The 16,138-nt window shown below is 36.8% G+C and overlaps 1 protein-coding gene across 1 annotated transcript in view; it reads left to right on the top strand.

Moving 5' to 3' along the window:
• The window catches only part of DNAH8 (dynein axonemal heavy chain 8), a 338,863-nt gene that overhangs the window by 77,312 nt on the left and 245,413 nt on the right, over positions 1 to 16,138 (top strand). Inside the window, exons 17-20 of the mRNA XM_064360442.1 lie at positions 477 to 664; positions 9,460 to 9,540; positions 9,946 to 10,062; positions 10,946 to 11,065. Coding sequence (XP_064216512.1) covers positions 477 to 664; positions 9,460 to 9,540; positions 9,946 to 10,062; positions 10,946 to 11,065 — 506 coding nt within the window. The remainder of the gene's footprint in view (positions 1 to 476; positions 665 to 9,459; positions 9,541 to 9,945; positions 10,063 to 10,945; positions 11,066 to 16,138) is intronic.

The raw sequence follows: 16,138 nt of genomic DNA, 5'->3' as shown, positions 1-16,138 counted from the left end.
TCTAATTATCAGAAATTCAGGATGGAGATTTAATTTAAATAAACCTCTTTAAAGAAGCCAGTTTGGAGTCTGAGTGGGAAAGGGTTTGAAATGAGGTGTGGCATCTTTTGTGATTCTAACCATCTTCTGGTTCTTTCCCAGGGGTCAAGTCATATTCCAGAAGATAAACTAACATTGTGTTATAGATCTCTTCGACCCACTCAGAAAAATATTGCAGTTCACAGCACAAAGCACCATTCCTGGTCAATTTTTCTCTCCCTGAATCTGATTTTATGGCTTTGCAGACACTCTTCATTCATTTATCTAAGTTTTGAGTACTCAGTATGTGCCAGACACTGTGCCTTAGCACCTGGGGCATCCAAAATGTTTCCTTTGCCCTCAAGAAGTTAGTCCAGAGGGCAAGACAGAAATATAAACAGAGCTGGAAGCAGAAAGGAAATCCAGAATGAGTAATGTCAATCATTATTTATTTGTAGCTTTACAAGCCACACTTTTTGTGCGACATCCAGAAACAGGAAAGTTGCTGGTTAATTTTGATCCCAAAATTTTGGAAGTTGTTCAGGAAACTAAGTGCATGATAAAAATGAAGTTGGATGTACCAGAAAAGGCAAAGAGATTGCTAAAGTTGGAAAGCAAATTGAAAGCCGATAAACTGTATTTGCAGGTAAGATAGATTATGTTTTGGAATTATTTTTGAAGGAATTTTTTTGGTAAAATAAAAATTGGCTGGGCACAGTGGCTCACCCAGCACTTTAGGAGGCTGAAGCGGGCAGATCACGAGGTCAGGAGATCGAGACCATCCTGGCTAACACAGTGAAACACCCTGTCTCTACTAAAAATACAAAAAATGAAAATTAGCTGGGCGTGGTGGCATGCGCCTGTAGTGCCAACTACTAATGAGGCTGAGGCAGGAGAATCGCTTGAACCCAGGAGGCGGAGGTTGCATTGAGCCAAGATCACACCACTGCACTCCAGCCTGGGTAACAGAGCGAGACTCCATCTCAAGAGGAAAAAAAGAAAAGAAAAATATATCCCTGAAGTTATGCTTCATGGCATTGAGGGAAAATTTGTTAATATGTTGATTCTTGATAGAAATAAAACACTGACTTGCAAACCAAAGAAAAGATTGAAAATGGAAAGCAAAAAGTGAGAAAATTATCAGAAATCAGATTTAGGTTTCCAGATAATGACAGTGATGAAATAGCAAGTTTTAAAAAATATTCTTAATGTGATTTTATAGACCTTATGCATTAAATTTTATAATATACTTATCCTAGAGTACTTATAAGATATAAATTAATAAAGTGGGGTGACTATATAAGTAGTGATGATTCTCAACATTGTGGGGTAAAAAGGAGCATTATTTCAATTAAAGTTCAATAGTGTGGCAAATTAAAATCTAACAAAATGAAAACAGCAGGCAAAAACTGACATTAAAATGTGCTGCTGGCCATGGTGGCTCACGCCTGTAATCCCAGAACTTTGGGAGGCCAAGGTGGGTGGATCACTCGAGGTCAGGAGTTCGAGGCCAGCCTGGCCAACATGGTCTCTACTAAAAATAGAAAAATTACCCAGGTGTGGTGGCGTGAACCTGTAAATCCAGCTACTTGAGAGGCTGAGGCAGGAGAATCACTTGGACCTGAGAGGTGGAGGTTGCAGTGAGCCGAGATTGTGCCACTGCATTCCAGCCTGCATGACAGAATGAGACTCCGCCTCCATTAAAAAAAAAAAAGGTGGAATCAAAGTCTATTCAAATCCTAACACACAGTTTCTAAAAATGTTTAACAAGAGTTAAGTAACATGAGAATTTCTTTAGAAAGCCAGTTAAAACAGCAAGCTGTACTAACTCTTCTTTTCTTGGAAGGCTGTGGACGTGTATTTTGGGAATGCAGAGAAAAATATAAATGCAAGGACTTTTTTTCTCAGTACAATTGGTAATAGTAAAGGACTGGAGTCTTCTAATAATAGAGAACTGATTAAATATCGGTTATAAGATAATTAATGGAACAATTGATTATTCAATGAGAAAATGAACTCTATTCCTGTGGTACAAAATGTATAATTTTATAATCTACTTTTATAATCAATAATATAATAAATAAATTGTGGACTTTTCCTGGTTCTTGATGGGAAGAGTAATATTAATCTGCCATTTTAATAGTCATTATATTTAATTCTCTTGGTTTAGTAAAAGTCCATGTCTGAACATATGGACAGCTTGATATTGAAGTTCTTCTGGAAACTAATCTAAGAAGAATATCAAAGAATATTTCAAAAAATTTTCCCACAAGAAGTTATACTTAAAATGACAATTATATTAATATTTAACATTAAGAGCAATAGTAAAAAAAGGTAAAAGTATTAGAATAGAGATGCTCTGAAGAGTTTAAAAAAATTTTAGCAACAAAATTTATGTGTACAAATTTATGAGGTGCATGTGCAATTTTGTTACATATGTAGATTGTACAGTGGTGGAGTCAGGGCTTTTAGGGTATCCATCTAGGACTTTTATAGCTAGAGAGGAGAAGTCAATGTATGAATAATTTACATTGTATCCATTAATTTCTCATCATCCACCTGCCTCCCACCCACTCTCTCTTCTGAGTCTCCGCTGTCATCATTCCACTGTCTTTATCCACGTATACACATCCAAAACAGTTTTTAAAAGGAACAGCTTTATTGACTATAATTCACATGCTGTACAATTCACCCAGTTAAAGTATACAATTCAATGGTCTTAGTATGCAGGGACAACTCATTTTACTGCACTTTGCTTTGTTGCCGTTTGTGGTTATTTCATTCTTTCTTTACAAATAGATGGTTGGTGGCAACTCAGTGTGGAGCAAGTCTGTTGGCACCATTTTCCCAACAACATGTGCTCTTTTCACATCTATTACATTTTGGTAATTCTCACAATATTTCAATTTTAAAATTTATTATGGTTTTGTTATGGTGATCTGTGATCATGATCTTTGATGTTACTTTCATAATCTTTTAGGATGCCATGAACCATGCCCCCATAAGACCACAAACTTAACTGGTGAATGTTGTGTGTTCTGACTGGCTCACTGACCAGCCATTCCCCCATCTCTTGCTCTCTCTTTGGCCTCCTTACTCCCTGAGACACAACAATATTGAAATTGGGCTAATTAATAACCCTACATTGGCCTCTAAATGTACAAGTGAAAGGAAGAATCTCATCTTTCATTTGAAATAAAGAGCTATAAGTGATTACGCTTAGTGAGGAAGGCATGTTGAAAGCCAAGACAGACAAAAGCTCAACCTCTTGTGCCAAACTGTTAACCAAGTTATGAATACAAAGAAAAGTTCTTGAAGGATATTAGAAGTGTTACTCCAGTGAACATATGAGTGATATGATAGTAAAACAAGGCTGGGAATGGTGACTCACACCTATAACCCCAGCACTTTGGGAGGCCCAGGCGGGTGAATCGCTTGAGTTCGGGAGTTTGAGACTAGCCTGGGCAACATGATGAGACCCTGTCTCTATAAAAAATATGAAAATTAGCCAGGTGGTGGTGCATGCCTGTAGTCCCAGCTACTTGGAAGAGGCTAAGGTGAGAGGATCACTTGAGCCCAGGAGGTCGAGGCTGCAGTGAACCATCCACTACCTTCCAGCCTGGGTGACAAAATGAGACCCTGCCTCAACCCCCTGCCCCACAAAAACCCCAAAACTGAAAGATGGTCTTATTGTTCATGTGGAGAAAGTTTGTGTGTTCTGAATAGAAGATCAAACCAGCCACAACATTCCCTTAAGCCAGAGCCTAATCCAGAGCAAGGCTCTAATTCTCTTCAATTCTATAAAGGCTGCGAAAAGTGAGGAAGTTGCAGAAGAAGAGTTTAACGGTTTAACGAAAGAAGTCATCTCCACAACATAAAAATGCAAGGTGAGGCAGCAAGTGCTGATGTAGAAGCTCCAGCAAGTTATCCAATGACCTAGCTAAGATCATTGATGAAGGTGACCACACTAAACAGCAGATTTTCAAGGTAGATAGAACAGCCTTCTATTGAAGGAAGATGCCATCTAGGACTTTCATAGCTAGAGAGGAAAAGTCAATGCCTAGCTTCAAAGCTATGAAGGACAGGCTGACTCTTTTGTTAGAGACTTATGCAACTGCTGACCTGAAGTTGAAACCTGTGCACATTTACCATTCTGAAAATCCTAGCGCCTTTAAGAATTATGTTAAATCTACTCTGCCTGTGCTTTATAAGTAGAACAACAAAGCCTGGATGACAGCCCATCTGTTTACAGTATAGTGTACTGAATATTTTAAGCCCACTGTTGAGACCTTTAGCTGAGAAAGAAAAAATTCCTTTCAAAATATTACTGCTCATCCACAATGCACCTGGTTATTCAAGAGCTTTGATGGAGCTGTGCAAGGAGATGAATGTTGTTTTCATGCCTACAAACACATCTATTCTGCAGCCCATGAATCAGGAAGTAATTTTGACTTTCCAGTCTTATTAGTTAAGAAATAAATTTATAAGGCTATAGCAGCCATAGATAATGATTTCTCTTATGGTTCGGGCAAAGCAAATTGAAAACTTTCTGGAAAGGATTCACTATTCTAGATGTCATTAAAAACAGTAATTTATGCAAAGAGGTCAAAATATCAACATTAACAGGAGTTTGGAAAAAGTTGATTCCTAAACTTACGGATGATTTTGAGGGGTTCAAGACTTCCATGTAATGGCAGGTGTGGTGGAAACAGCAAGAGAACTAGAATTAAAGGTAGAGCCTGAACATGTGACTGGATTGCTGCAATCTCATGATACAACTTGAACAAAGGAAGAGTTGCTTCTTATGGATAAGCAAAGTGGTTTTTCATTTTGATTTTTTGCCAGCCAGGAGTTAAACATGGAAAGAAAGTTGTTTCTTGAGGTGGAATTTACTGTTGGTGAAGATGTTGTGAACCTTGTCAAATGACAACAAAGGATTTTGAATATTCCATAAACTTAGTTGATAAAGTAGGGGCATGGTTTGAGATGAGAGATTCCAATTTTGAAAGTTCGACTGTAGGTAAAATGCTATCAAACACCATGGCATGCTTGCAGAATCATCTTTTGTGAAAGGAAGAGTCAATTGATACAGCAAATGTCATTGTTCTCGTTTAGCCACTTCACCCTTAAGCAGCCACCATCCTGATTAGTCAGCAGCCATCAACATTGAAGGAAGACCCTCCATCAGCAAAAAGATTACAACTCACTGAAGGCTCAGATGATTGTTAGCATATTTCAGCAATAAAGTATTTTTAAATTAAGGTATGTACATTTTTTTTTGAGATGGAGTCTTGCTCTGTTGCCCAGGCTAGAGTGCAGTGGAGTGATCTCAGCTCACTGCAACCTCCGCCTCCCAGGTTCAAGCATTTCTCTGCCTCAGCCTCCTGAGTAGCTGGGATTACAGGCACATGCCACCACACCCAGCTAATTTTTGTATTTTTAGTAGAGACAGGGTTTCACCATCTTGGCCAGGCTGGTCTTGAACTCCGGACCTCATGATCCACCTGCCTTGGCCTCCAAAAGTGCTGGGATTACAGGTGTGAGCCACCACGCCCAGCCTAGGTGTGTACATTTTTTAAAGAAATAATACTATTGCACACTTAATAGGCTACATTACAGTATCAATATGCCTTTTTTCTTTTTTTTTTTTAATTGTACTTTAGGTTCTGGGGTACATGTGCAGATCATGCTGGGTTGTTGCATAGGTACTTACATGGCAAGGTGGTTTGCTGTCTCCATCCCCCGTCACCTATATCTGGCATTTCTCCCCCAGTTATCCCTCCCCAGCCTCCCCAACCCCACTGTCCCTCCCCTAGCCCCCCCCAACAGACCCCAGTGTGTGATGCTCCCCTTCCTGTGTCCATGTGTTCTCATTGTTCATCATCCACCTATGAGCGAGAACATGCAGTGTTTGATTTTCTGTTCTTGTGTCAGTTTGCTGAGAATGATGGTTTCCAGATTCATCCATGTCCCTACCAAGGACACAAACTCATCATTTTTTATGGCTGCATAGTATTCCATGGTGTATATGTGCTACATTTTCCTTGTCCAATCTATCATTGATGGGCATTTGGGTTGGTTCCAGGTCTTTGCTATTGTAAACAGTGCCACAATGAATATATGTGTGCATGTGTCTTTATAATGGAACGATTTATGATCCTTTGGGTATATACCCAGTAATGGGATTGCTGGGTCAAATGGAATTTCTATTTCTAGATTCTTGAGGAATTGCCACACTGTCTTCCACAATGGTTGAACTAATTTACACCCCAACCAACAGTGTAAAAGCGTTCCTATTTCTCCACATCCTCTCCAGCATCTGTTGTCTCTAGATTTTTTAATGATCACCATTCTAACTGGCATGAGATGATGTCTCAATGTGGTTTTGATTTGCATTTATCTAATGACCAGTGATGATGAGCATTTTAAAATATATTTGTTGGTCCTATATATGTCTTCTTTTGAAAAGTGTCTGTTCATATCCTTTGGCCACTTTTGAATGGGGTTGTTTGTTTTTTTCTTGTAAATCTGTTGTAGTTCTTTTTAGATTCTGGATACTAGTCCTTTGTCAGATGGGTAGATTGCAAAAGTTTTTCCCATTCTGTTGATTTTCGGTTCGCTCTAATGATTGTTTCTTTTGCTGCACAGAAGCTCTGGAGTTTATTAGATCCCATTTGCCTATTTTGGCTTTTATTGCCAATGCTTTTGGTGTTTTAGTCATGAAGTCCTTGCCTATGCCTATGCCCTGAATGGTTTTGCTTAAGCTTTCTTCTAGGGTTTTTATGGTGTTAGGTATTATATTTGTCTTTAATACATCTGGAGTTAATTTTAGTGTAAGGTGTCAGGAAGGTGTCCAGTTTCTGCTTTCTGCCCATGGCTAGCTGGTTTTCCCAACACCATTTACTAAACAGGGAATCCTTTCTCCATTGCTTGTTTTTGTGAGGTTTGTCAAAGATTAGCTGGTTGTAGATGTGTGGCATTGCCTCCAAGGCCTCTGTTCTGTTCCATTGGTCTATATTTCTGTTTTGGTACCAGTACCATGCTGTTTTGATTACTGTAGTCTTGTAGTATAGTGTGAAGTCAGGTTGCGTGATGCCTCCAGCTTTGTTCTTTTTACTTAGGATTGTCTTGTCTATGTGGGTTCTCTTTTGGTTCCATATGAAGTTTAAGGTGTTTTTTTCCAGTTCTGTGAAGAAGGTCATTGGTAGCTTGATGGGGATACTGTTGAATCTGTAAATTACTTTGGGCAGTATGGCCATTTTCACGATACTGATTCTTCCTAACCATTAGCATGAAATGTTTTTCCATCTGTTTATGTCCTCTCTTACTTCCTTGAGCAGTGGTTTGTAGTTCTCCTTGAAGAGGTCCTTTACATCTTTTTCAACATAACTTTTATATGCCCTGGCGAACAAAACATTTGTGTGACTGACTTTATTGTGGTATTTGATTTATTGTGATGGTCCAGAACTGAACCTGCAATATTTCTGGGTCTGCCTATGTTCATGAAGTTGCATAACCATCACCACAATCAGAACATTTTCATCACCCCAGAAAGAAGCTCCCTAACCCATTAGCATTAATTCCCCATTTTCCCTCAATTGTCCCCACACCCAGTCCCTGGCAACCACTAATCTCCTTTCTGTCTCTATGAATTTGCCTATTTTGGACATTTCATACAAATAGAATCAAAAAATTTATGTCTTTTGTGACTGGCTTCTTTCACTTAGTATTTTCTAAGTTTATTCATACCATTTTATGTCTCAATACTTTATTCCTTTTTATGACTGAATAATATTTGATTGTATGGTTATAGTGTACCACATTTTAGTTACCTATTCTATCAGTTGATTGTCATTTGAGTTGTTTCTATTAGATAATTTTTGGCTATTATTAGTAATGCTGTTGTCAGCATTTATATACAAGTTTTTGTGTGAATGTATGTTTTCATTCTCTTGGATATATACTGAAAGGAGGGCTTCAATAACTTGGTAACTCCATGTTTAACCTTTTGAAGCACTGCCAGACTGTTTTCCAAAGTGACTATCATTTTACATTCCTGCCAGCAGTGTATGAGAGTTCCAATTTCTCTCCATCCTTGCTGACACTTGTTATTAGTTGTCATTTTTATGATAGCCATCCTAGTGAGTGTGAGTGGTATCTCCTTTTGATTTTGTTTTTGTTTCTCTAATGGCTAGTGATGGTTGAGCATCTTTTCATGTGCTTACTAACCCTTTGCATACTTTCCTTCAGCAGCATCTATTCAGATCGTTTGCTCATTTTTAAATTGAGTATTTGTCTATTTTTTTCATTATAAAGTTCATTTTTGGTTTTAATACTAGTCCTGTATCAGATATATGATTTGCAAATTTTTTCTCCCATTTTTGGATTGTATTCTCATTTTCTTGATGGTGTTCTTTGAAGTATGAATATTTTAAATTTTGCTGAAGTCCAATTGATCTACTTTGTCTTTTGTGTTTTTGGTGTCGTATCTAAGAATCCTTTCTCGAATCCAAAGTCATGAAGATTTATGCCATGTTGTCTTCCAACAGTTTAATAGCTTTAGCTCTTACCAAAATAGTATTTAATTATTTTTTTTAAAAAACACTGGAGTGACATTGGCATTGTGGAAACTGGATTTGGCATCAAAAGCCAGGCATGGGCTTTTGTACTGGCTAGCTGTGACTTTGGAGGATTGGGTTTAAAAGTACTGTTATAAATTGAAGCTAGTATAGTTTACATTCTGTTTTATAGGATTTTAGTTAGTATTGAACAATGTCAAGAAGGTCAAAGTTCTTTAGCAAGTGTCAAGTATAAATAAAACTTCCAACTACAAGTAACATATAAAGAGGAAAGAGTAATCAAGAGCTTTGAAGCTATTAGGTAAAAATTGAAACAGTTTTAGGATTATTAATTTGGAAGTAAAGTAACTTGAATCCGCATTTCCCACCCCAGAATGTAGTAAATTACAAAATAGCTAAAAATTGTTAATCATAGATTAGCTCTAAAAAAAATCTAAGAGATAATATAAAAGCTTATTCTGTTTGTGTAGAGAAGCTAATTTATTTTGATTCAAGAAATCAAGTGTGGCATCAATGATGAGTATATTTTAATGTGTCAGAAGATAAGAAACAGAAAGGAGAAATGTATAATGACAGATATCACAAAAAATCATTCAAATTACTTAATATACATATAGAAAGACAAATAGTAAATATGAAAAATGAAGATCTAGAGATTGCTATTGACTTGTTTAAAAGAGATGCTCAGGTAATTTATAGGCACAGCCAAAGTATGGTAAATCAGCATAAGTTTAAGTAGGCAGCTGTCACGATGGCAGGACTATGAGGAAACAGGGATAATGAAACCTTCCTGGCATGAATCAAAATGTGACTGCTACTTTAAATGAATTAAAATAAAACATGCTATTTCAACTTCTTACAGGGTCTTCTGCAAAATTATGATGAGTTATGTCAGGAAGTCCCTTCTGTGTTTGTCAATCTGATGACCCCTAAAATGAAAAAGGTTGGTATTGCTGAAGGTTTATATTGATTTTCCTGTTATTTAAAATTAGATTTTGGTTCTATAAATCTACAGATTTTGGAACATCTATTCTTCTTTAGGCTCTCTATCTTTCTAGTTCAATTTTATAGCTCTGTTTTTTTTTTTTCTAAAGAGTTTCTTGTCAAAGTTTAGTTGCCTTTGAAAAAACAACTAAATTTAAATCATGAACACTTTTTCTGAAAATTCATGATTGTTTCCCGGACAGCGAAAGATGGTTAAAAATAAAAAGTCATCTTTATTAGGTGTGATAGAGGGAAAATATATGTAAAAAACAGAACATGTAATATTTGCAGGTGATAAATCCTTTTCTATAAGTGCAGATGCTCCTGTTAATAATAGAAGCTGTTGTGTTTGTGCCGTTTCTAGGTGGAATCTGTGTTGAGGCAAGGACTCACAGTGTTAACATGGTCGTCTTTAACACTGGAAAGCTTCTTTCGAGAAGTTGAATCAGTTTTGGATATGTTCAATCAACTTTTAAAGAAGGTATGATCTATACATTTAAAAAGCTATCAACATTAATACTCAGGATATAAGTAATATTTTGATTATTATGAAAGTAATATTGATTATTATGAATACTCAGGATATAAGTAATAGTTTGATTATTATTTAAAGGGTGTGACTTTTAACCAAAAGGACATCCACTAGGTTTAAAATATAATGCTTTATGTTTCTTTTACTGGATCAGTGTCTTCATTTAAGGTTGCTTTGTTCTTATCCCTGAATTACCTTGCCTTTAATATATTAAAATGACAGTTCAACTTCACACTGTAGCTTAGAATATGGGATAATTGTAGACTGTCAAAGGTGGCAGAGGAGAGTACTTAAATATTAATATTAATGCATTTACTATAAACTAGATGAGAGGATCATCAAATTGAAGATTGTCTATTGATTTCTGACATGTTGTTTACATAGAACATGCCTGTCATTTTAGATGTGCTAGTCTGTGATGGCAGCATGGTGTAACAGACAAAGTCAGAGGCTTTGGAGTTAGACAAACCTGGGTAGGATTCTCTGCCTTTTACTAACTATGTGTTCCTTCCCAGGTTACTTTACTTCTCAGAGCCTTGGTGTCTTTAGCTGTAAAACTGGGATATCAATGCCTCCTGTGCTGGAATCAGGATTAAAGGAGATAACACATATAAGGTTATGGCACATGTTAGTGCTCAAGAAAAATTTAGTTTTATGTCAAGCTTTCTTTGCAGATGTCCTCCTAAAATGTTCACCAAATTATGCTTGGCTCAAGATTAAAGTTTCTAGATTTAGCCTCCTAAATTAATTTATAACTCAAGCTTCTTTTGGATGAAAACCCGCTTTAAAGGAAACAAGGTTTTTTTTTTCCTTACATTTTTCTTCCTTGTAGATCAGTGACTTGTGTGAAATGCGTATTGATACAGTTCTAAAAGAGATAGCCAAAACTGTGTTGATTTCTCTGCCTGAAAGTGGTGCTACCAAAGTAGAAGATATGTTGACCCTCAATGAGGTATGCATTTGTTCACTAAATTGTAATCACAAAAATATTGGCTTATAAACCTAAAATGTGAAATTTCTGTCTAACAGTAGAAATTTGGTCAGTAGCATTTAGACATCTTCGCATTTTTTTTTTTTTTTTTTTTTTTTTCCTTTCGCTACTCTAAGGACTTTCACGGCTTCAACAGCAAAAGCCCCGGCCACACCCTAGACTAACATTTTGTTGATATCCTCGATATCCTCAACCTAATGCTGGCATTTCCTGGGGCTCTGTAAGTGGTTCACGGCTCTTCTTCCACTGCACTTGGCTACCAGGGCCATATCATCTCTTTCATGGCTTTAACTACAACATACTTTCCCTGTAAGTCACTCAGAAACTGGGAATCATCTGGACTCCTTTCCTCACGTTCATTTCCTATATCCAGCCAGTCCTGAGAGGCTTAAGGATTTTTTTTTTTTTTTTTTTTTTTTTTTTTTTGAGATGAGGTTTCACTCTTACTACTCAGGCTGGTGTGCAATGATGCAATCTTGGCTCACTGCAACCTCTGCCTCCCAGATTCAAGCGATTCTCCTGCCTCAGCCTCTGGAGTAGCTGGGATTACAGGCACACACCACCACACCCGGCTAATTTTTGTATTTTCAGTAGAGACAGGGTTTTGCCATGTTGGTCAGGCTGGTCTCTAACTCCTGACCTCAGGTGATCCACCACCTTGGCCTCCCAAAGTGCTGGGATTACAGGCATGAGCCACTGCACCCGGCCTAGGATTGTTTTCTTACTCAGATTTTGCTTGAATTTCAGCCTGTTCTTTTCCCTTTCTAGGTCAGGCCCTTACTGAGCATTTTGACTTTAGCAATTCATGTGGTGATCTAACTGGTCTGTCTGCTTCCATGTTTGCACAAACACATCCATCCGCATTGCCATTAAATCTGATTGTGAAACGCCCCAGCTTAAATCCTTGTTGGTAGTGGCACCTCGTCCTTGCAGGATAAAATCTAACCTCTTCAGCACTGTATTATATTGTAACTATTTGGATACCTATTCATCCTCCAGTGATTCAAAGGCACAAAGACAGGAACCCTGTCTAATCATTTTCAAGGCCCAGCACATAATGCAACCTCTCTCAAGAGCACTAAATTTATGTCTTGAACTGAACTTTTCTTTCTTCTTTTTTTGAGACAGGGTCTTGCTCTGTCGCCCAGGCTGTTTTGCAGTGGTGTGGCCATGGCTCACTGCAGCCTTGACATGCTGGGCTCAAGTGATCCTCCCATTTCAGTCTTTCAAGTAGCTGAAATTATAGGTGCATACTACCACACCTTGCTAATTAAAAAAATTTTGGAGGTGGGGGAAGACAGGGTTTCACCATGTTGCCCAGGCTGGTCTTGAACTCCTGAGCTCAAGCAATCCACCCACTTTGGCCTCCCAAAGTGCTGGGATTACAGGTGTGAGCCACCATGCCCAGCCTTAAAATTATGTGTTCTCAGTTTTGGGGTTTTGGCTGTAACCGAGACAACACTAAACAACCCATTAAATTAAATTAATTAATTAGTTTATTGAGATGGAGTCTGCAACCCAGCCTGGAGTTCAGTGGCAAGATCATGGCTCACTGCAGACTAGAATTCCTGGGCTTATGCCATTCTACCTCATCCTCCCAAAGTGCTGGGATTGTAAGTATAAGCCACCTTGCCCAACAGATTACCCATTTTAATACCCTGTTCTTGGTGTGTCCAAGTTTAAGATGATTATATCTTCCTGAATGGTTGTTCCTCCATCATTATTGATTAAGCTTTTTATCCTGACATTTTATTTTGTTTGATATTGATGTAATTATATCAGCTTTTTTCAGGTTACTATTTTTCAGATGTGTCTTTTTCCATTTCATTACTTTCATCCTTTTTGGGTTTTCCTATTTTAGGTTTTGTTCTTATAAAGAACATTTAACTATGTCTTCTTTTAAATCTATTCTGAAAGTCTGTTTTTAAAAACTGGTAATTTTGACCTATTTACATTAATTTTAACTCTCAATATTTTTGGATATACTTCTATTCCTTGCCCTCTTTTTAAAATTTACTCCATTTACTTATCTATTTCTAGAAGTTATTTTGAATTCTTTTTCAAATATGTCTGATATTTTTATTTAATCTTTTTCTCATGTCTTTATTCTAATTTTCTTTAGAAATTAAAAAATATTCTATATTTTACAACATAACTTCATTATCTGAAAAAACTGGGGGAGTCTAATTCTGCTCTGTGCTGTTTCTACCAACTCTTGCCCAGAGTGGTTTCTTTCTTCGTGTTTTTTACATTTTTGGATTGTGAGCTAATGCACACACATCTATTTCTGGGAATGCTGGACAGCCTTGGTTGAGAACCTGTTTCTTTTTATTTATTCCTATGTGGTGCCTAGGAATTTTACCAACTTGGGACAACTTTATGTTAGTTTCTCAGAGGATAGAATTTCCAAAACTTCATATATTGTATAAACTCAAGCCCCAAAACTATGTAAGGGTAAGCTAGTTGTAAATTCTCAGGGGAGAATTTGTTCCCCTAGCCCACGCCTCAACCAAGGTAGCTGACTTTCCTTTCTAGTCCACTCTTTATCTGAGGGAATAGCCCTTGATTCACCTGATATTAAGCGAGGATGATAATGGGGTAGGTCTCAGTTCCAGCCTCTCACCCTTGTGAGAGATCCAAGACCTTATTTGGTTTTTTTTTTTTTTTGGTTATGAAAAAAAAAAAGCTCCATAGAAGCTATGGTTTCAGCTTGCTTTTTATTTTAGTTTCTATACTTAAAAAATTAACATATATACTCAGAAAAGTACACAAATCTTAAGTGCACCATTCAATGAATGTTTACATATAATACACCCTTGTAACTATCTCCATGATCAAGATATGGAACACTTTCTTTGTCCCAAATGATTCCTTTGTGTTTTATTCCAGCCAGTAACACCTCCTTCTCGCCCCTAAAAGTCATCACCATTTGACTTCTATCAATGTATATTAGTTTTGCCTGTTTTTGAACTTCATATAAATGGAATGTGTTATATTTATGAGATTCATCTTTGCAGTTGTGACCTATTCGTTCTTTCATTTCAACTTCTCATTGCTGTGTAGTATTCCATAATATGGATTTAGTATAATTTATTTATTCATTCTACCATTGAGAGCATTTAGATTGTTTACAGCTTTTGGTTATACACTAAGCATTCTTGTAAATTTTTTTGTGTGGGCTTAAGCACTAATTTGGTGGGTATATACCCCAAAGGGAAATTGCTGAGTCATAGATTATGAATTTATTTATCTTTTTTTTTTGTGTGTGTATCTTTATGTCATTGATGAGGGACTATAGGATATTGCCTGCTAATTTAAAAAATTCAAATATTTAAGATCTGTTAAAATAGTGAAAATTACCCATATTTTCTTTCCTGACCTCTGTCACCAAAGAAAAATATTTGAAATATATATCCCTTCAGAAATTTTTTAAGGCATACATCAACATTCTGTTATAAATAGCATCATTATGGCCATCTTTTTTTTTTTTTTTGAAAGAAAGAAAGAAAGAAAAAAAGAAAGAAAAAGAATAAAGAAGAGGAAGAAAAAGGAAGAGAAAGAGAGAGAGAGAATGGGAGTATTGCTTTCTTGCCCAGGCTAGAATGCAGTTTAGTAATGGGTATTGAAAACCTCTTTTATACCAATAATTATACTTGATGTAAACAGGAAGGAATAAGGGAAGAAAATAACAAATGAGCAGCCAACCAATATTTCATTTAAACCTATGAAATGCTATGCGATTACTGAGGAGTGATTTACTTCCAATTATGTAGTCACTTATGGAATAGGTGTGAGGTGGTAATGTATGTTTTATGTATTTGAAGTGGAGAGTTCTATAAATGTTTATTAAGTTTACTTGTTCCGGGTCTGAGTTCAAGTCCTGAATGTCCTTGTTAATTTTCTGTCTCATTGATCTATAGAATCATTAGCTCTTCTTGTTACATTGATCCTTTTGCCATTATGTAATGTCCTTCTTTGTCTCTTTTGCTCTTTGTTGCTTTAAAGTCTACTTTATCAGAGGTGAGAATTGCATCTCCTGCTTTTTGTTTATTTGTTTATTTTTACTCTCTGATTGGTTGATAAATCTTCCTCCTTCTCTTTGTTTTGAGTCTTTGTGTATCGTTGCATGTGAGATGGGTCTGGATGCAGCATACCAATGGGTTTTGGCTTTTTATCCGATTAGAATATATATAACTTTAATACTGGCATTTGATGCTAGCTGGCTGTTTTGCCCATTAGTTAGTGTAAATTTTTCGTTGTGTTAATGTTCTTTTCTTTTTGATATATTTTTGGAAAGGCTGATATTGGTTGTTCCTTTATATGTATAGTGCTTCTTGCAGAAGCTCTTGTAAAGCAGGCCTGGTGGTGGTGAACTCTCTAAGTACTTGTTTGTTCACAAAAGATTTAATTTTTCCTTCGATTATAAAGCTTAGTTTGGCTGGATAGGAAATTCTGGGTTGAAAGTTCTTTTCTTTAAGGATGTTAAATATTGGTTCCCACTCTTTTCTGCCTTGTAGAGTTTCTGCTGAGAGATCTGCTGTAAGTCTGATAGGTTTCCCTTTATGGGTAACCTGACCTTTCTCTCTGGCTGCCCTTAGTGTTTTCTCCTTCATTTCAACCCTAATAAATCTGGCAATTATGTGCCTTGGGGTTGGTCTTCTTGAAGAATATCTTTGTGGTGTTCTCTGTATTACCTGGAGTTGAATATTACCCTGCCTTGCCAGGTTGGGAAAGTTTTCCTAAATGATATCCTGAAGAGTATTTTCCAACTTGGATTCATTCTCTTCGTCACATTCAGGTACACCTATCAAACGTAAATTAGGTCTTTTCACATAGTCCCATATTTCCTGGAGACTTTGCTCATTCCTTTTCATCCTTTTTTCTCCAATCTTGTCTTCTCATTTCATTTCACTGAGCTGGTTCTCGACTTCTAATATCCTTTCTTCTACTTGATCCATTCGACTGTTTAAACTTGTGCATGCTTCATGAAGTTCTCGTGTTGTGTTTTTCAGCTCCATCAATTCACTTATATTC

Source organism: Aotus nancymaae, unplaced genomic scaffold (genome assembly GCF_030222135.1).
Source record: "Aotus nancymaae isolate 86718 unplaced genomic scaffold, 86718_ANA_hifiasm-v0.15.2.pri h1tg000040l, whole genome shotgun sequence".
Taxonomy (NCBI): domain Eukaryota; kingdom Metazoa; phylum Chordata; class Mammalia; order Primates; family Aotidae; genus Aotus; species Aotus nancymaae.
Note: the sequence above shows the minus strand (reverse complement) of the source record. Positions and strands in the feature narration are given on the sequence as shown.